At 34.0% G+C, this 21561-nt stretch overlaps 1 protein-coding gene across 1 annotated transcript; it reads left to right on the top strand.

Annotated features, from left to right (window-relative positions):
* Positions 1-47: 47 nt before the first annotated feature.
* LOC122517175 (high mobility group protein DSP1-like) lies at positions 48-21057 on the top strand. The gene is made up of 5 exons (XM_043635595.1): positions 48-2899; positions 11479-11700; positions 18502-18662; positions 18766-18940; positions 19102-21057. The coding sequence occupies exons 1-5, from the start codon at positions 2258-2260 to the stop codon at positions 19216-19218; spliced, it is 1317 nt and encodes a 438-aa protein (XP_043491530.1). The 5' UTR covers positions 48-2257; the 3' UTR covers positions 19219-21057.
* Positions 21058-21561: the final 504 nt, after the last annotated feature.

Raw genomic sequence — 21561 nt, 5'->3', positions numbered from 1 at the left:
AGTAGAAGGGAGGAAAGGAGAAAGAAAGAGAGAGAGAGAGAGAGAGACGAAACGAACGAACGAACGTTCGACCGGGCCGGACCTCGTCAGGTTGTTCTCTTCCGTGTCCTCTGTGTGCGAAATCGAACACGCGAGCTTAATGCGACGATAAAAGCTATCCAAAAGATCTCTCTATCTTTCTTGCTTTCTTTCTCTCTTTCTTCAGAGAGTCACGCTTTCTTCTCCATGCGAGCGGACCATTAGCGTGTTCCACGAGGAGCGTTTACGACTCCTCAGTGGCCGCCATCGGTATCACGGCTCGCGTCGCGGTAGAACGTCGCGCGCGCTTTTACGCACGGCGTTGTCGTCGTTACTTCGTCGTCTTCATCCTCGTCGTCTTCGTCGTCGGCGTTGTCGCCGTTGGTGCTGCTGTTGCTGTTGCTGCTGCGCGTAGGCGCACGAGAGAAAGATCGAAGGATTTCATTCGTTTAGGAGAGAGGGAAAGAGAAAGCGCGATCGTTTGAGTCGGAAAAAAGAGCGAGAGAGAAAGAGAGAGGGCTGGTGGGGGGAGGGAGAGGTTAAAGAAACAAAGAAAGAACTACGAAGCAAAGTATGTTCGCGAAAGCTGATAGAACAATGGAGTTTGGATATAGCGAGCATAGATGTGGTAATAGGAGTGTCGTCGTCGTCGTCGGTAGCGGTGATTAGAAAAATTAACGAATGCGCTTGGTTAGCGTTAGAAAGGAATAGAAAGAAAGAAAAAGAAGAAGAAGAAGAGACGCCGCTACGACGAACGTTTCGTCGTCGTCGCGTCGTCGCCGTCGCCGCCACCGCCACCGCCGCCGCAGCAGTCGTAGAGTCGCGTTGAGCAGCGACGTTGAGGCAGATTCGGGCTAGAAGAGAAGGAACGAGAAAAGCCGAGAAAGACCGAACGATCGACGTCGGGCAAGGCAGCGAGAAAAGAGAGAGAGAGCGAGAGAGGGTGAGAGGCACACGGGTGTCGTACCACCGTTCACGATGGTGGTGGGGGACTAGAGGAAAAAAGAAAGAGCTATAACGAGAGAAGGGGAGAAGAGAGAAAGAGAGAGCGAGCCTTCCCTGGTTCGCCGGCCGGCCGTCGTGTATCCCCTACCCCTCAGCTGCTTCCCCTTTCGTCCCGCACGGCTGCTTCCAGCAGCATTGCCTTGGTGCTGGTGCCGCCGCCACCGCCACCACCGTACCTAACCCACCACGGAGCTGTAGCCAACGAACGACGACGAACGGTCGAGCATAGCGTCGAGTTGAGAGAACGTATTCCAAGTGTATACCGCGCGTGCCACGAAGCCTTTACTCCGTGCGTAGTAAAGCGCTCCGAAGCGTCGAGCGCGCGCGCGCCCAAACACTCGCGGTTACAACAAGAGCGCATTCATATACCTGGTGATACATCGCGTATATTGTGTGCTGTGTGCGCCAGGTGGACGACTAAAGAAAGAGAGAGATAGAAGTACAACTTCCAAGGGGAGTGAACAAGACAATAAAGAAGGAAAAAGAAGCACGCACAACAGTGTGTTATTTGCTTCAGTGATACAATCACGGAAGAAATAGACGGAAAGGTATATATTCATGCGTTATATATAAAGAAGAAAAGATAGAGAAATAAAGCGAGAGCTAGAGAAAGAAAAAGAGAAAAGAATTGAAAGGAAGAAAGTAGTAGTAGTAGTCGCGCGTCGTCGGCGGGTATCGTAGAACGAAAGCGCGCGTCCACGACGTCGTCGACGCCGCAGCCAAATCCGAAAAGAAGGTGGAAAAAAAGGATAAGGACGACGACGAGGAGGAAAAGAACGAAGAGCCGGCTAGTAATACCGTACGGATGTGAGGGTGCGCGCGTGGACGAGGTACCTTCTCTCGCGAGAGAGCGCGAGCGTGCCCGGTCTCGCTCGCGCGCACGCGTGTGCGTGTGTGTGCGCGTCGTGAGTAACCTCTCGTCGTCGCCACCGCCGTCGCCACCGCTGCCGCTGCTGCCGGTTGTACCCGTATCTTCCTTTCTCTCTCACCCTCGTTGTCGTTGTCGTTGTCGTAGTCATCGTACTCGTCGACGTAGTCCTCGTCGTCGACGTCGTCGCCGTCGTAGTAGTCCTCGTCTGTGTACCGGTGGTAGTCGTAGCTGGATAAACTACGAAGGTACGAAGAGGAGAAGGTGGAGGTAGTGGAGGTGGAGGTGGAGGAGGAGTGAAGGTGGGGGAGGAGGTGGAGGAAGAGGACGTAACGTAGGAGCCGCGTACGTGTACGCGCGTACGAAATGTCGGATCACCACCGCGTAACCGGTGGCTGGGCTTCGGCCAACCCTGGAAACCGCGAGGATGGATCTGGTGGTGCCCCTTGGTGGCCTTCCGGCATGAACGCAGTCTCTGCTGCCGAGCAGCAGCAACAGCAGCAGCAAGCACAACAGCAACAACAAAATCTTCATCAGCATCTGATGAATCAACAACAGCAGCTTAATCAACAACAGCAACAGCAAGCACAGCAACAACAGCAGCAGCAGCAGCAACACCATCAGCAACAGCAGCACCAACAACAGCAGGACATAGTCAGGAGTACTGCGGCGGGGACGCAGCAGCTTTTCTCCTACAAAATGGCATCCAGCTTTCAAAATCCGGCTACGACCGGTACGCAGTCGAGCCCGGTCTCGACGTCGACGCCTGTTGGCTCCTGCATGAGGGGTGGTTACGACTTCAGACTAGGCAACGCTCCCGGATCGGGCGGCGGTGGCGTACCTGGCACTCCGTCCGCGCCACCGCCCGGCGTACAGTGGTGGTATACTACAGGCGGTGTTATGGACGCGGCCGCACAGAACAACCTCCATCAACAGTTGCAGTCGCAGCAGCAACAGCATCTATCCTCGATTACCACGCAAACATCTACGCCCCCCGTCATGTCGCCGGTATGTTCGACGATCGCGTCTTCTTCTCTTCTTCTTCTCTTCTTCTTCTACAACGATCGACTCTATACATCGTCGTTTCACGCACGCTCTTTCTCCCTCTTTTCTTCCTTCCTTTCTTCTTTCCTTTCTTCTTTCCTTTCTTGCTTCCTTTCTTCCTTCCTTCCCTTTCATCTTACCCTACGCTATCTTTCATCCTACCCTACGCTATTTTTCATCCTGTATCATCTAATCAACTTCTCTTCTATTCGCCCCTCTCATTTTCATCTTTTCATTCTTCTCTTTCTTCCTTCCATGTCTCTTTTTCTCGTTCACCACTACTATATTTTTTGCGATAAAGAAAGAAATATTAAAGTTAGGGGGGAGGCTTCACGCGTGATCGATCGTAGCGAAAATACGCATAAAATCTCGCATGCTCTTTTAGTTCATTCGTTAGTTGGCTCGTTCTTTCGTTCGTTCGTTCGTTCGTTCGTTCATTCGCTTGCTCACTCGCTCGTCGTTCGCTAGTCGCTCGCTTGTTCGATCGATCGCCCGCTTCTCGTAGCTTCACAACCGAAGCTTTTCTCCTTCTCTCTCTCTCTCTCTCCCGTTCTTTCTCTTCCTTTCTTTCTTTCTTTCTCCGTGAGTTTCCCAACGTCGCTGTTATTACCCACCATGCTTCCAAACCCTCTGGCTCTTTATACGTTTTCTGTGCGTTACTTTTTCAACATTTTTCGTTAGTTTCGTTCGTTATCATTGGGTCTCTTTCCAATAATATTTCCCACGATCGTATTTCTTACAACCGTGGGTAGATAAGATTATTTTCAATATCTTTAACCTTTTTCCTTTTTCGAAGTTATTTTTTCTTTTTTTTTTCTTCCTTTGTTCTCGACATTTTTTTTTTTCTTTTCATTATAAAACACCCGCTTTCGAGCAAGTCGCGCGAGATTCCGATCGTAAAAAGGATCGTGAGGGAGGCTCTCGGTAGTTACTGTCGTCGTTGGAAAACTGGTTTGTTTAGGCGCTATGGTGCTCTCCGGAGAGAAAGAGGTTGCTGCTTGAGAGAGGAGAGGCTTGGTAACTAACACCACCACCACTACCACCACCTCCTCCTCGTCCTCCACCTCCTCCTCTATCGATAGTATTAACATCCAACGTTCATCGTTAAACTTTTTAAACAACGGGGTGATTGGTGGTGTTTCGCCATTGTTTTATTATTGTTGATAACTAACGTTTTACGTTCGATTCGTTTTTGAAGGGTTTTTTTTTCTTCTTCAAAAAATTCGATTTATTTTTATTTCTTAACGTTTAACATTTTTACAGGTTCCTTTTTTTTCTCTCTCAACCCCCCACCCCCACCTTCCATTTCTTTTCTTTGTTGTTTAAGTTAACTTCATATTCTTTTCTTTTTTCCTTGTCTCTTCTTAGGTTATTTTACCACGCGATAATAGAAAATGAGATTATTGAAGAGAGAGTGACCCGCGTACTCGAATAATCGATTTTCGATTAAACTGATACTACGAATCGGCTTTGTGTTAGTTCGTCGAACGGTGACGCGTTTTTTCTACTATAATTAAGCGCCTGGGAAGCTTTCGAGTCGGTGCCTCTCACATATTGCGTTGCGCCTTAAAGCTTGCGCTTTGCGAATTTTCTTCCTATTACACGCACGCGCGCGCGCGCGCGCGCGCACACACACACACACACACACACGTATATGTGTATATTTATAATTTATAAGTATAAACATAATTGTTTTAAGCAATCTTTTGGTAGAAGAATATCGTGACTGCAAAATAATAAGTTCTTTTTTTTTTTCTCGATAATAAAAGTTTTAATAGATCGTAGAAATATGACGACGGGTTCAGACGCGCCATTTTCCAAAATTACACGCTTACCGTAATTTACAATTTTCTTTTACACACACACACACACACACACACGAAGATTTACTTATTAACTCCGAAAATGTGTGCATCACGAGCTTATAGTATTTCGTGCTAACGCGTTTCGTATTTTTTAACCTCTTGTGTGACTCATATTTCTTTTTTCCTTTTTCTTTTTTTTTTCTTTTTTCAAATTCTCTGATCGTCAGTTTCCGGTGTTACGTAAATGGAAGATAAATGGTTTTTCTTTTTTTTTTTTTTTTTGTGTAAAATTCTAACCTCAATTATATTTCAACCAAATTTTTAACAAGTTACGTATATTCGCGTTACGTATTACATTTTTAATTTCACTCTAAAAATACAGTTATTCTGTATTTCATATTATTTTCTCTTATTTTTATTGACGAAGGTACGTAAAAGTTTCTCCTCCTTCCTCCTCCTCTACTTTTTTTCTTTTTAGATCAAAAAAGAAAAAAGAAAATTGTCCGTTAACCGAAAACATTTTTTGTTTGTACTTTTTGCTTTTGAAATACGTAGCGATTGGAGGATCGGAAAGAAAAAGTGTTAACGTGCTGTGCAGGTAAGAAAGAGAGGGAAAGAAATGCGATAAAAGTTTGGTTAGAATTTTGACGGAATAAATAAATTTTCGTGAAAGTTATACTTATATATATATATACTTCTCCCATTGCTCCGAATACGACAGGATTATTATTAATTACCATGCATTGTGTAACGATAAAGGAAAAAAAAGAAAAAGAAAATGATTTCTCGTCGAAAGAAAAACTTACAAAAAAAAAAACTAAATTTAAAAACGCGCTTGATATTCCCAATTGTGCAAAGTAAACTGTTTTTTTTATTCTTTTCTTTCATTTTTTTCTCTCTGTAGTTTTTCTTAACCTCGTCAGGAACAATAGAAGAAAAAAAAAAACGTTAATAAAACTTTTTAGGAATATTTCTATAGAAATGAATTCCCCTACTAATTCTGAAAATATTTCCAGGTTTTCAGATTTAAGTAAAATACAATTATAATATAGATATTTATTTTTTTTTTAATGTTAAATCATAAATTAAATATTATTTGGAGAGAAGGAAGAAGAGAAATATAGGATATGAAAGTATGTTAAAAAATTCATTTTATTTTATAAACTTTTTTCCTCATAGTTTTACTTCAAAAAATAATTTGGAGTAATTTAATTATAAGAATATTAGGAATTATTATTCTCTTATTTTTATTTGAATTGAATTCTTTTTCATTTAATTATTTTCAATGAATTTTCTTTTCTTTTTTCTTTTTTCTTTTTTCCTTTTCATTTTTTTTACTTTAAATCATTCACCCGTGAAATAACATATGGCAAGAATATATTCCACGTAAAGGAAACATTGGGGTCTCTCTCAGTCTCTTTCCATAACGGTACTTTGCTCGATCGAAGACTAGTTTATTCTTCCTATACTTTCCTAAGCTAGGATAGAAGAGCTTATAATAACAAGGAAAAATCTCTTGAAGAAATGACGAATTTATCTAACTTTATATATCGGTTTTAAGAAGAAAATTACGTCAGTGTGGAGTAGTATTTTTCTTTATACGCGTTTATATATTCGCGCGTGTGTTATTTTTATCCCCGTAAATTTATATCTAATAAATTCAACACACATTCTCTCAAGGATATCAAATATTATAGAGAGACAAAAGAATTTTTCTAAAATTCAACCAAAATAATTCTCTTTTTCAACAACACGGTTTTTATGTTGTTGATGATGAGATGGTGTGGGTGTGTAGAAAAAAAGAACAAAATTTTCGAATATTTGATACAAGTTTTATCTTTTTTTTTTTTCTATCTTTTCTATTGTTTCTTCATTTTCTATTATGACGTATCGTTCCTCATCATAGTAATCTTTCATTTCGTATTTTCATTATTATATCATCGTTCGTTATCCGATCATTCATACTTTAATTCATATTTAATTCTTCTGTGTGTCTGTGTGTGTGTGTGTTTTGATAATAGTGGTGGGGAAGATGATGATCTTACGTTTCATTCTCTTTGTCGTCTACGTTCTAGAATATTTCTTAGAAACGATCGTCATTGAATTATTGTCGTTAAGTTATTTACTAACACGACAATAATATAAATGCCGTTTATATATACATGCGAATGGTATTTTTTTTTTACACTTGATCGGATCACGGATCGTTAGGAATTTTTTTTTTTTTTTTTTTTTTTTTCCAAATAAAGAATAAGAAAGAAAAATACAAATTGTTTATCCAAGTGTGTTTTTTCGAAGCTCAAAACAGCAGCAGCTTAGAATCTAATGGAAAAATATTTTTCAGGATATATATTGAAATATACAAAAAAGAAAAAGATTCTTTTCTTTCAAATCGTAATTTCTTTTCTACCAGCATTTAATTATCTAGATTTTATCCAAGATACAATGTGTAGATAAATTTATATATATATATATATATACATGATTGAAATATGTCTTACCATGTGTTATTTTACAGGTGATTGATGAACTCTTTGCACTCGAAGCAGATTGTTTTATTCAAATTGTACCAATAGATACGCAATAATTTCTTGGAAAATTTTAATTCGCAATTTATTCAAAGATTAAATGGATATTTTCTTCTTGTCATTGTTTAGTTAATTGCAAATTATTTCAATTTAATTAAAAATGTCTCTCTGTTTCGGAGAACCATTGAGAGTGTGTTTGTGCAAAGGGTAAAATTTAGAAATTTTAATTCAACAAAATTAAGTAAACATATTTTCTTTTGTGTATAATATTATTATATATATATATTATATATTATATTTGATATATATAAGATTTGAATAAGTAATACTAGTATTATTCTAATCAAAACATCAACGGAATGTCATACGCGATAAACATCAAACGTGAGAATCGTATACACTTATAACAATGGAACCTATTCACGCCTCTTATTTAGCGGCAAACGAGGCCGTCTCAATCTAACCGATTGTGTTTACACTCATCAGATCAAGACGTAAATTTAGATCATTGAAGTTTGAGATATGTGACAATTCCTTACAGCAGCACATACATGAATACATATTTATTTATATTTATATATATATATATATATAAATATATTTATATCATTTCATAAGCTTCTACCATTTTTTTTTCTATTTTCTTTTTTTATATGAGACACAACATGTACAAAAGAAAAAAAAAAGAATATTAGTATGAAGATCTCTTGAAACTTTAGCTTCTTCTCAAATGACGATAACATACTATCTTATATTTATTTTAGGTAACTTTTATAGGATAACCATGAAACAAATGGCTTCTAGACCGAACTACTATTAATCATAAATAGACTTTCGGTAAAGGAAGGTGGAGAGGAGGAGGAGGAGAAGGAGGAGGTACTCTTGTTAGATATATACCCCACGTTCGAATTTCTACGAAACGTGATAAATTATGAAAGATAACGAAGTAATGAATTTTCTTCGCTCCGTTCTTTTTTAATCTTGTTTCTTCTTTCTTCCTTTCTTTCTTTCTCTTTTTTTCCATTTATTTTATAATCTTTTTTCTTATCGCGTCTAAAGTTATTGTATGCATATACATCGTAATTGGAATAACTGGGGAAAAAAAAAAAAGGATTTTTAAACAATAATTTTCATAAAATAACCTAGAAATTTTTAACGTTCACCCGGTATATATGTATATATAATATCATGAATTCTAAATAAGGTTACTACAATTTGGTGAAATTGTTGACTTGATAAATTCGATAAAAGATAATTGCAAAATTTGTTCAGATAAAAGTGACAATTCTTTTTTATTTTTTGTCTTTATCTTTGAACCGCATTTAAAAAAAAAAAAAAAACTAGAGGAAAAGAAGACTATGACGACGACGACGACGACAAAAACTGAGCTGGAAGGGAATTTTGAAATTAGATCTTTTTACTTTTTATCCGATGATGGAAGGAAAGATATTAGATAAAGTATTTTTTTTTCTTTTTTTTTTTTATCGGTCGTAAATATTATACAGTTTTGTGTGTACGACGCCTCCCTCCCCCCTTTCATTCCCCCTTCCTCGCGTGCATGACGTCGTCGATATTAAAATGTGACGATCGTCATGCGCGTTAAAGTGGGAGAAAAAAAAAGAAAGAAAAAGGACGGAAGAGAGCTTTGATCGGAGGGGTGTTAGGGGGGTGGGAGGAAGGAAGGTAAAGGAGAAGGAAAAGGGAAAGAGAAAAGTAATTTATTTTTTTTCCTTGTTTCGTATCGTTTGTCTTTTTATCTTTTCCATGCGCGCGCGCGCGCTTTTTTAAAATCGGTTTTTGGGCAGCACACACACACACACACACAGATACGTGCGCACATACACGTAGCCTCGTTCCAAGTTCCCATCGCACCTCCATCGCACCTCCCGATTGCATCATCGATCGGACTAGACCGCACCTGCTCTTGGTTGGTGCTCAGACTAACACTATTCACACTACTAGCCTGTTTGTAACATACATTTTTTCGTTAGGGCCTTCTTCTTTCGTAGCACTAATTTATTAAAGATGATAACTTTTCTTTTTTTTTTTTTTTTTTCTTTCTTTCTTTCTTTCTTTCTTTCTTTCTCTTTTTTCTTTTCAATTATTTTTTCATTCCGATCGATGGAAAAATGGAGGCTGCTTTTTTTTTTTTTCATAGAAATGAATTATTTTACGTTTAATATTTTTTGTTTAACTTCCTTAATTATTTTTTCTAGAAAAAATATTCTAGAAAAGATATTCCGTAAAAACGTCTAATTTTATTTATTTAATTATCTTTCATTATTTTTTACGATATTGAAGGAATTTCTTTGAAGGGAAAGAAGAATCTTATAGGTTATGTTTTATCCAATATAGTTATTAACTTGAGAATTTTATTTTCTTTTAATTATTTTTTCATGGAATTTTGAAGGAAGGGGAGAAAGATATTTACTCCGAAAGGAAAGAATCTTTTCATGTTGTATTTACACGATATTGATTATCAACTTGAGAATTTTATTTTTCTAGATAAAAAAAAAAAGATATTCTAAAAAAACGTCGTCCATCTTTATTTTTTTAAATTATTTTCTTTATGGTATTTGAAGAGTGGGAGAGGAAATAAACTCTTGAAAATAAATAGGAACCTTTTATATTCTGTTTATATATGACACTGTTAATTAAGTAAAGCATTTTTATTCTAAACAAAATCATTTTCAACGTCAATTTTAATTTTGTTTTAATTTTGAAAAAAAACACTGATGGAGATGAAGATATACGGCACGATATTTCCCGTTATTTCCTATTATTTTTGTTTTCCTTTTTTTGCCATTTACTTTATAAACGGATACATACATATATACACATATATATATATATTTATTTATATTCCTATATGTATTTATTATCAGATGGGAGAAAACTCGTCAGTAAATTATTGCCCGACACATGTATTTTCATCCAAAACATTTTGTTAGTTTCTCACGATGGAAAAGTTATACATATACACACGTCTATTAAACTAAATTCACATATGTATATTTATATATATATATACACACACATATGTGTATGTGTGTATATATATGTATATATAGTACATACGTATATACTATGAACTAAGGAAAAGTTTGAAAGCCTGTTATCATCTCTACCGGCAGCCGTAACACGGAATGAAAACAAATTCCGATGAGATTTACTTTGTTAGGAAAAGAGAGCAAGCAAAAGCAGCAGCAGAGCAGCAGTAGCAGTAGCAGTAGCAGTAGCAGCATCCCTAGGAAGAAAAAGAAGAATACACGCTACGCATACGTTTCTCTTACATATTTCTTCCATTTTCATAGAACCGTTCGTGGAATGCCAAGAAGACAATAATTCATGTCAGTTTTATATTCGAAGAAATATGTTCCAATAATTTCTTACGATTTTGGTAATATATTTATCTTAAATATACGCGTATATGTATGGTATCAATGTGTATGTGTGTGCGTGGATAGAATGTAATTCCCTTTTCGAAATGAGATTTCGTTGTATCATAATTTTCATTTTTGTTCATTTCTTTTTTTTTTTTAGGTCGATTTAGTTTTTCATTCTCTTTATTCTCTCATTCGCTCAACGAAGCACAAAATGTCGCAAACGATTTTTTTTCTTGCCATGAAAAGTTAACTAGTTCGATAAAACGTTTTCATGTTTTCTTATTGCACATTGTAAACATATCTTATATGCATATGTTGCGATTAACTAAGATAACGTAGTACATGTAAGCAACATGAGGTAATCTTGGGTGAGACTACATTCAAACATAACGTATATGCTTATATGTATATAATATTTATATATTTACATTATGTAAAGTGTAAAACCGTTCGATGTTGCTAATGGTTTTCCTCTCTTTATTTTCTTTTCTTTTTTTTTTTTTTTTTTTAATTTGAATTATAATTACATAACAGGTATTAGAAAAAATACCAGTTTCATCGATATGCTAATGTTGTTTCTTTTTTTTCTTTTTCATCTTTCTCTCTTTCTTTTATGTTTTTTTCTTATTATATGAAAACTCGTTACGTAACTTTATTTTTTTTTTCTTTTTTTTTTTTCCTTTCACAAACGATCCTTACGTTCTTCACGTAGTTAATAAGAAAATCGTAAATAAAATATAAATTTAGATATATGGCTGTGTATAAAAGACGTGTAAGTAAAACAATTAAATTAATATAATATTTCATTGATTTGACTTTTGCAGCATCAAATACAGCAGTTACCGCAGCAGAATAATTTGCAACAAAATAACGCTCAAGGTCTGCAACGGGACAACATGCCTAGGGGAAAGGACTCCAAGCCAAGGGGACGAATGACCGCATACGCGTTCTTCGTGCAGACATGTCGACAGGAACACAAGAAGAAACATCCCGAAGAAAAAATCATATTTCGCGAATTTTCAAAGAGATGCGCGAATAGGTGGAAGGTAAGGGGAAAACTTTTTGATTTATATTCTTCTTCATTACTTCATCCCCCCTTTTTTTCAAAAGAGAAACATTAGTAGCAGAAAGCCGTCTATTTTCTTTTTTTTTAATCGTAAAAATTTCTGCTTCCCCTTCCCCCGGAAACTCTGTCACATCATCCCCCTCCCCGCAACCCTAAATCTTCGTTCGTTCCTTTTTCTCTTTATTTTTTCTTTGGATTTAGAGAGAGAGAAAAAACAAATTCACGTAATTTTTCTTTGCATATTATCATCTGGGAGGAGAATTGCTACGTTTTCTGGTCTTGCCCAACGCTATTCAGCAAGAAACCAGTTTTAAATAGATATAAATATGGGATCTCGACCGTGGAGGAATGTTACTCTGGAATTCTTGTTCTCAGCTCCGAGATAGCATTGAGCATTATAGCCGGAATGAGAGAAGTTCAACTTTTAGCATGTTTAAAATACCCCACTAGAGAGATATTGAATTAAACAACATACAGAGTGAAGGACTTTTTTCAACTGATCACCCATGTGTAGTTTTATTCGAGTATATGTATATCGTAATTCGTATGAAACTTTTTTCGAAACGCGTGAATTTTGATATCTCTTTTTTGTTCTCTCTCTCTCTCTCTCTCTTGCTCCCCCCCACCCTATTGTCTTTTGAAATTCCGACGAATGCGTGTACGACCTGGCATTTACAAATTTATTTCTATAGTTACTGGGAAAATTTATACGGTAGCTTTCTTCTTCTTGCACCTTTGTCCATAGTTTTTTTTTTCTTATTTGTTTGTTTCTTTTTTTTTCATAACCCTGGTTTAGTCAAAAGTTCCTAGATGATTTTACAAATCGCTTACATATCCCTCTTTATATATATATATATATATATGTATATAAAATTTAATTTGCTAGACTAATTGCAAGCTTAAACAAATCTCAAAATAAAATAATGAATTTTTTAAATCGTCTAGTAACTTTCTGCTGTCCGACTAGGGACTTTTTATATCTTATTATATTATATTCACGTATTTATTTCATCAATTTACGAACGAGCAATTTGGAATTGGAGATAACGATGATAAATATTTGAAAGGGTTTCTCTTTTAAATTTTTCACGAAGTCACGATAACGAACAAGTTTTTGCTCGTTGAAGAAGAAATTGCTTTCTCTGGTTGGCGTGGCCAAACGCATAACACGCAGGACACACACCACACCCTTTCTTCACCAATTTTTCATGTCGATCCCTTTTTCTTCTTCTTCTTCTTATTATTATTATTCTTTTTCTTTTTCTTTTTCTTTTTCTTCGTACCTGTATTACTGTAACAACCGTTTATTTTCCTGAGAATATTTTTATTGGCTCGGTTAGTTATTACGAAAAGAAAAAAAAGGGTGTACCGTTAGAAAAGTTTTCAACCAAAACCGGAAAATTGCATCAGTTATTGTAAAAACTATTTCTATGTACTATAATTAATAACAATAATGAATGGAATATATTTCGATCGAAAGAACACTTAGGAACAAAGTGTGTCAGCCATTTTGAAAAATTCAATTGTCGTTTGATTAAAGTCATATTTTTGTTCTCAATTCACGTCAGAATTTTTATATAAAAGCAAAAAAGGAAAAAAAAAAGAGAAAATAATCGAACATATCCTGTAGTTAATAAAATTCTTGCATTTAATAAAAGTCAAAACGCATGCGCGCGAATGTAAGCCGTTGAGTTGTGTTGGTGGACGCTTCTTTTTTTTTTCTCTCTTTTTCTTTTTACGGAGAATGTTCTACCTCTCTCTGTCGTTTAGCAATGTAATAAAAAGAAAAAGAAGAAAAAAAAATACGAGCAGGTGAATTTAAACGTGGTCGTACCAGCTTGGTTGATGATGAGCGTAAAGGGACAGCCAACAATTGCGACCACCACCATCGATAACATCGACAAAATTCATCGAATGATACACGAATGAAACGAGGTTAAAGAGAGAAATGGCAAAAACTTCAGCATATATAGAAGGAAAACGCGTTCATCATATTTTATATATGAAGAATAATCGAACTTTACTGTTTTTATTTCATTTTACAAATTTCGAGCCATGAAATATATTCATAGTTGATAAATTGGCAGTGGTAGTAGTAGTAACTCTCTCTCATTTCCTTTTCAATCGAATTTGTGAAGAAGTCGGTTCTATGGAATATTACGCGTGTTCGTTGAATTACAATATATCGAAAATTCGTATTCGTGAGAATAAAATACGCGTATTTAGATTGTTCAAAAGTTTCGTACTTCGATAATTGAAAAATTATACACAATTGTTGTTTTCTTTTTTTCAAGTATAAGTTTCTTTCTCGGATTGTTAAATTGGTATACTTTAAGAAATTTTTTTTTTTTACAAAATTAATCTTTATAAGAATTTCAAAAATTATCCTAGGGACTTTTATAGAACTTTTGTTGGTATATCCTTTATGAAGTTTATATGCATAAAACATGATATATATTGTTACGTTTCACATTTACTTTTATATCTACGTCTGGCACTCACTTAGGTATTTACTGTTGTACATATTTTATCGATTATATGTGTCTTTCGTGAGAATAACTCGAAACATAACTAGTGTTTTACCTTTAAAAATGATTAACCTTGATAGTACTAGGTACTAGTAGTACTATACGTGATGACATTGGTAGCTTCTTTTTTTTCTTTTTCAACTTACTTTTATTAATCTTGACAAAACATTCTTTCAGTTTGCTGGTGTGATGATGTCCGTTTTTTGGATGTTCAAGTATCTTTCATCTTCTTTTTCTTTTCTTTTCTTTTTCCACTTCTACTTCTACTTCTACTTCTTGCAATCAGAAACTTTCTCGTAGAATTCAATAGATATCGAGTATATTCAACAGGTCCCGCTCTACTTAACGCGAAGTTTAAAGAAGTCTTGTAATCGAGATGAGAATTTCTGATAATTCACCTGGAATTTAGTCCTTTATCCAGAATAATAATACTAAAAGAATTTCAGCTTGTCTTCTATCTTATTATTTTTATTTCATTTAATTTTTTTTTTCTTTCCCCTCCTCTCTACAAAAGTATTTTCAAGATAATAGTCTAGTTATATATATCTTATACGACGATTTAAAAACATAGAAAATATTTCTATCCTTTAATCAAATAAATAAATTAACAATATATATATATATATAAATATCGAGAAAATTATTTGATTCGTTGTAATATTTTTAAATATAGGAATCCATCTTGTTTTATTTTTCTTCTTCTTTTCTTAGAAATTATTTTCAAGATAATAGTCAAGTCATAGATTATGTGTTATAAAAAGATTAAAAAATATTATTTTGATGATTGGATTATTTATTTATATATATATATTATAAAAAATGTAATTATTATTTGTATAGTATTTTTAATATGGAAACAAACTTATATCGGATTTCCTTCTTATTGGCCTCTCTTTTTCTTGATTTTCTTTTTTTTTTATTTTTTTCTTCTTTTTTATCCCTCTTTTGGTGCTATCACAACGATGAGGAGATATTTTTATCGGATAAGGGTTGTGCGCTTCGAAAATCGATACACTCGAGCGTGTTCATGAGAGAAGTTGAAGAATCCGAACGATTTTTTTTTTAAATCGGATCATCCCACCATCATCATTTGTATCTTCTTTGTAGATAAATACGTTCGTTATTCTTTCTCTATCTCTTCCGTTATCTTTTTGTTTTCTTTTTTCTTTTTTAAAACATTATTCAGAGATTTTATTGATAGGTGCAAAGGTCATTTAATTATCGAACAGTATTTAAGAGCACACTTCTTCATTCATTCGATTATAAAAATAAAAAGGAAAAGAGAAGAATAAATTAAAAAAAAGATAAAAAAAAATAGAAACATACGAATGTTATTTAGTTAGTTCAATTTTAAAGAGATAACACAATTATTGACTTACAAATTCTAAAGTCGTTAATATTTTATCTTTTTAACGATACTTTAAACGATAACCCAAAAGTTCCTAGGTGATATTAACAATTAATTATTCTTTTATAAGATTTTTTTTTTAAAGAACACTTTAATTGAACTCTTTCTTAGTATCTGAGAAGTATCTTTTTTTATCTGAGAAAATGCCTACAAAATTGTAGAATAAAAATGAATTAATTGTTTTCTTTCTTTTTAAATTACATGTAGAAACTTTTTCCATGTGATATTTTAAGCTTGAAATTTTAGAATTCGAAAAGTATTCCAATAATTAAGAAAAATAAGTAAAATTGATTGTTCAAATTAACGTTTCAAAAAAAAAATACTTTTTTTTGAGAGTACATCAAATTGGATGTACAATCAAATTGATACACGTGATTAAATTATAAAATACTACATTTATATCTTTTTAAATATAGATTTTTTTATCTTGAAAAAAAAACATAGGATTATCTTTCACCGAGTCATTTCATTGAACTATTTATTGAACAAACGATTTTAATAAACGTATAGAGAAAAGAAGATTCAATCTATAAAACATGTCAATGATATCATTGTTAGTATTAGTTGCGATACACACTCGCACTCATACATTTAACAATAATAACATTTATATGTATGTGTAAACCAAATATAACGTTTTAACTGAGTTGTTAAATATTCATAGAAATAATGTTTTTTTTTTTATTCTTATCGAGGAGAGAAGAAACGTAGTTGGTTTAGTGTCATCATTTTTTATATATTTATTTATTTATTTTATTTTCTTTTCTTTTTTTTTTTTTTTTAAATTTATGAGCTTGACGAATGATTTACATTTACATTTATGCTTATAATATAAATGCAAATACGTATGCATGCGTATGTGTATGTGTTGTATACGTGATGATACCATTCAAATCAAAATTCAGATTAGATTTAAAAAAAAGAAAAAGAAAAAAAATTGTATTACGCGCTTTAGTTGATAACGTAAATATAATTTAAGTGCGTTGTACGATTTATATATATATATGAATATTAATAAATATTCGTCTTGGGAGAGTTTCTTAAGAATTAGAATCTCACGAAATGTTCAAAGTTCGAAACGATTGTATGATTTTGAAATCGAGTATTTAACGTTTAGCAATATTCGTATTATCGGATGATTATTATTTGAAAAGAGTTCAGAGAACGTCGTACTACGTAGCCAGAGCGTGTGCTTTTCCTTCGAGGCCTTGCACCCGCAGCGCAGCAGCTGGTGCATCGGTCAGCGCACCCTCGTCGTCGTCTTGGCTTTGCAGATAAAAGTCATCAGGCCTGGCTCACGATGCGCCGATGCCCCGTATCAAATAAAATTTACTATTATTTCTTTATATAGTTTTTACTCGGTATAATATATTAGTCTCAACAATTATTATCTTTTTAAAAATAATAATCCTTTTCTTTTTTCGAATCATTTCTAGAAATTATTCTAATAAGATTATTTTCAATACTTTGAATAAAAAAATTACTTCTATAATTTTAAGACCACTTCTCAATACTCTTATTATTTTTTCTAATGAAATTAACGTGGGTTTTTTTTTTTAAGTAAATGGTAAAAGTATGCGCACAAATTTAACGTGAAAGAAAAGAAATTTATATATGTAGACAAAAAACCCCGAGATAAATTTTCGTCAACAACTTCTTACTCCTTTACAATATCGTGCGCGACAGAAAAGAATTTTTCATCCAAGTTTCGATTATTTTTCGAAAAAAAAAAAGAAAAAAAAATATAGAAAAAAGGTAATAAGATTGAAGAGAGAGAGGAGGAGTGTACGCTGAGAAGAGTTTATAATCGTTTTTGTTCGCCATCTTTTTCTTCCTATCCGAGAAGTACATATATATGCATATATGCATATACGCGTACTTCGTTTTAATGGCCGACGCTTTAATGGCCGCCGTAAAGTACTACGCTAATGAATTAAATTCTATATGATATCTTCTACGATATGTGAATAAATATTGAGAAGAAAAAAAAAATAATAGGTAAAAAAAAACAATTTTTTTTCCTACTTAAAATTTATAACTAATTAAAGAGAGAGAAGGAGAGAGAGAGAAAGAGAATACTGTCTTGTTCTTGTCACGCGCTACGTAATAACATATTTAGTTTCTTTAGTAAAAAGAAGCGGACAAAAAAATACAAAAAAAAAATTAAAAAAAAAAAATAAAAATAAATAAAGTAAAGAAAAGAAAAGTCGGTTCTATATTCTCTTGTGCTTTTTATTTTAAATAATGTAAAAGAGCTCGGCCAGTCGAAAGACCCTTTGGACCGTGGCACGTACCCTACGCTATTCTATCGACCAGCCCTAACGTGTGCCACCTCTTCCGTTTTTTTCCTGCTTCCCTCTCTCCCCCTCTCTCTCTCTCTCTCTTTCTCGTCTCCACCCCTTCTTCGCGTTCTCTTTCTCTTTTACCCTCTCCCACTTTCCCTACTCCTCCCTCGTTCCTCTTACCCCTTCTATATACTTTTCTTTAGCTGAGAACGTTTACTCCCTTTCTTCTTTCATCCCCTACCCTTCAATTCCCCTCTCTTCTACCTCGACAAACGGCTAGTTTTCCTATTTAGCATACACGTATGTATTTCATAATAGAAGGCAAAATTAAATTGGCTTGATTTAATCATAGAAAAAACAACATATTTCTTTCAACTAATGTAGAATTACAATTTTGGATGTATTAGAATCAATTGTATCGACTTAGAGTTTGTCTAAAGAAAAGAAAATGATGATATTGGGGAAATAATAAATGTATTGACACACACAATTTAGATTATTTTTATTTTTTAAGAAACTTGTATGATTTTAGAAAACATGTGTTTACCTATCTTTTACAGACAATGTCAGACAAAGAAAAGAAACGTTTTCACGAAATGGCAGAAAAAGACAAGAAAAGATACGATACGGAGATGCAAAATTATACGCCACCTAAAGGAGAAAAGGGCAGAGGAAGGAAACGTAAACATATTAAAGATCACAATGCACCTAAACGATCACTGTGAGTATTTAAAATCTTATTCATTGCGGGGGGAAGTTGGGGGATTCTCTCAAAGATTGCAACATAAGATTTGATATATCATTCTCTTTCTTGTTCTTTTTAGGTCTGCCTTCTTTTTGTTCTGCAACGATGAACGTGGTAAAGTGAAAATGTTGAATCCTGAATATGGTGTAGGAGATATTGCTAAGGAATTAGGTAAAAAATGGTCGGACGTAGATCCCGAAACCAAATCTAAATATGAGGCTATGGCAGAAGAGGATAAAGCTCGATATGAAAGAGTACGTAAACATATATAGTAGTTACAAGTAAATATGTCCTAGTTTGAAAGAATAATAATTAAAATACGATTGAAGGAAGAAAGGAAGGAGGGCGGGCGTTAGCGTGTGGTGTGACGATGTTAATTTAGAAGTTACTAATTTAAAAAAAATGTTTTTAACAGGAAATGACAGCATACAAAAAGAAAATGAAAGATGGCGTACCAGTGGTTGTAGAAGCACCACCTGCAAATACTGTAAAAAGCGACAGTGAAGAAGAATGGAAGGAAGACGATGAATAGCGGCTGCATGATAAAATGTCATCTATCACCCCGTGTCCTTGATCCTAAAAGCATACCTCACCTACTGTACGTACCATTGACCTTAGCGTGAGTGTACTTACACCACTAGGAGAACAAATAACTAACCATGAGTCCCCAATTATTTACATAATAATTGAAAATACACGCGTTTATAATAATTATTTTAAAACTTGTGTGTATGCGCTATGTGAAAGGAGATCGTATGAATGACATTTGTATTTTAACATATTGATTAGCAACATGTAAAGTGTCATAGCATAGAGAAGTGAAAAAAGATGGTGCCCACTTTCTGTGTGAGATGGAAGGCGCAGGGGCTCAATCATTGTTGACTTTGTCTCCACATCATGTTAAAAGCTAATTTAGTTAGTAACGACAAGAAAAAAAAAAAAATTAAGATTCACTAGCCTCGTTGTTGACAAAAAATCTCTAATGATTTTGTGAAATTTATCAGTTCAGTTCATTTGCTGCCAGAATATAAGAGACTAATATTGTATATCCTTGTACAGAACGTTTCTTTAAATCAAATTTCTCTCAGGTAGGGCATGGGGCTGCTTTGTATGAGTGTAATTGATTTTTATATATGTCAAGAATAGCTGTAAGTAATTAGAATAAGTATACTTAAACACAACGTCGATATCGTACATTCACATCAACGTGTGATAGTTTTCACTAATGGTGGATACTAAAGCCACGTGATTGAGCCTTGTAGTTTATAAGCAATTTGAATCGAGATAAAAACATGTAGTTCACAGCTTTTACAAATCAAAATTAGGACAGTATACTCCGACAGTCGTCCTATAACTTACAGAGAGGGTGCTGCTCGTTGTTGTATGCACAAAAAGTCGAAATTTTATTTGCGTGACCGTGCTGCAACCACCAACACCGCGATTTACCGAGAAGGATTACACAACACAACACAGGATAGAGAAAAAAAATGCCCTAATTTTACTTTGTATAGTGACTTTGATTATATTGTTTTACTATAAAACAAGAAATATGTAAAGATGATTTATGTTTTTTATTCATTTTGATGAGAACTTCGTAAATGGCAGTTGTTTAAGTAGACAAATATTGTAATTTTTATTTTATTTTATTATTATTATTATTCTTTTTTTCCTAACGCGTAGAAGTGGTCCCCCTGCCCTTACCATCGTCATCCTCCCTCTCATATTCATTATGTCAATAAAGGAAATACTTAAATCCTATCCAAACCATTTGAATTCCTTTAATTGTTCGAGAAAGCAAAGTAGGAGGGCGTGTTTTGTACTGCCTTGAGTCATCTGGTGTACTGCAGGCTGTATTATAATAAATTATTGTGGTTTCTTGTAATGTTGAACATTCCTAGAACTTAGTATGTACAGATCCTTATCATTGAAATTAGTGCAAACTATGAAGTGGCACGCAGATGAAATAGGTCTGGTCACTTGTTTTGTGAATTTGTTAACCAGATCAAATAAGCGAAGTGAATATATAAAAAAAAAATACAACTTTAAGAAAAAGAAAGGCTTTCCTACAGTCAGACTGACTTGCACCTTGATTTGGCTCAGCAGTTAGCCATCATTTTTCTCAACATAAAAAAAAAAAAGCTCTTCATCTTCCCCCCTGATACATTGTCATGTAATGAATAATTGTATGATTATATGAACAAAAACCTGTTTTAGAGGGAGCTAGAGGATGAATACTGTAAAATATAAAATTGTAATATTTTAATACTGATTTGCAGATGTGCATAATTTTAACATAGCTGGTTAAAGTGAATTGTACTGATTCAGAGGTATCCATTTGATGGAAATTAATAAAAACAAATATTGAAAATCATGACAGAATTTCTTGTCTTATTACAAAAGAATGATATAATTATAAACAAAAAAAAAAACTAAACTAAACTAAACTAAACTTAAACTGAACTAAAACTATAAACTAAAAAAAAAAAAACAAACAAAAAAAATACACAAAACAAACAAAAAATATGTTTCTTTTGTATATCTCTTAGGGATAAATAAACTTTGCAAAAAAAAGAAAAAAAAACATTGAATCGCTTTTGGTACTGACGCTTAATAACCTAATTATAGTCTATGTAAATCGTTGTACGTGTAAATCATTTATTAAAACTGCGTTTAATGATTACCTAAACGTTTTATGCAAATATAATAAGCGTATAAATCCATTATAGGCGAAAGAAGAAAAAAAGAAAGAAAGAAAGAAAGAAAAACAGTCCGTGTTAAGAAAACTTATTTAAACATATATATTGTATTATAAAGCGAGTAAACCGTCTTTACTCAAAAGCATCGTACATAATTAACGGTATTATTTGGCCATAAA

Source organism: Polistes fuscatus, unplaced genomic scaffold (genome assembly GCF_010416935.1).
Source record: "Polistes fuscatus isolate 324 unplaced genomic scaffold, CU_Pfus_HIC Scaffold1, whole genome shotgun sequence".
NCBI classification, from domain to species: domain Eukaryota; kingdom Metazoa; phylum Arthropoda; class Insecta; order Hymenoptera; family Vespidae; genus Polistes; species Polistes fuscatus.
This window is presented reverse-complemented; position numbering and strand designations above follow the sequence as displayed.

Bases quoted from the DNA above. Each gene is read 5' to 3' on its own strand.
- LOC122517175 (XM_043635595.1), top strand. From the start codon at position 2,258: ATGTCGGATCACCACCGCGTAACCGGTGGCTGGGCTTCGGCCAACCCT. The intron at 11,701-18,501 runs GTAAGGGGAAAA...TATCTTTTACAG, and splicing joins GATGCGCGAATAGGTGGAAG to ACAATGTCAGACAAAGAAAA. The intron at 18,663-18,765 runs GTGAGTATTTAA...TGTTCTTTTTAG, and splicing joins AATGCACCTAAACGATCACT to GTCTGCCTTCTTTTTGTTCT.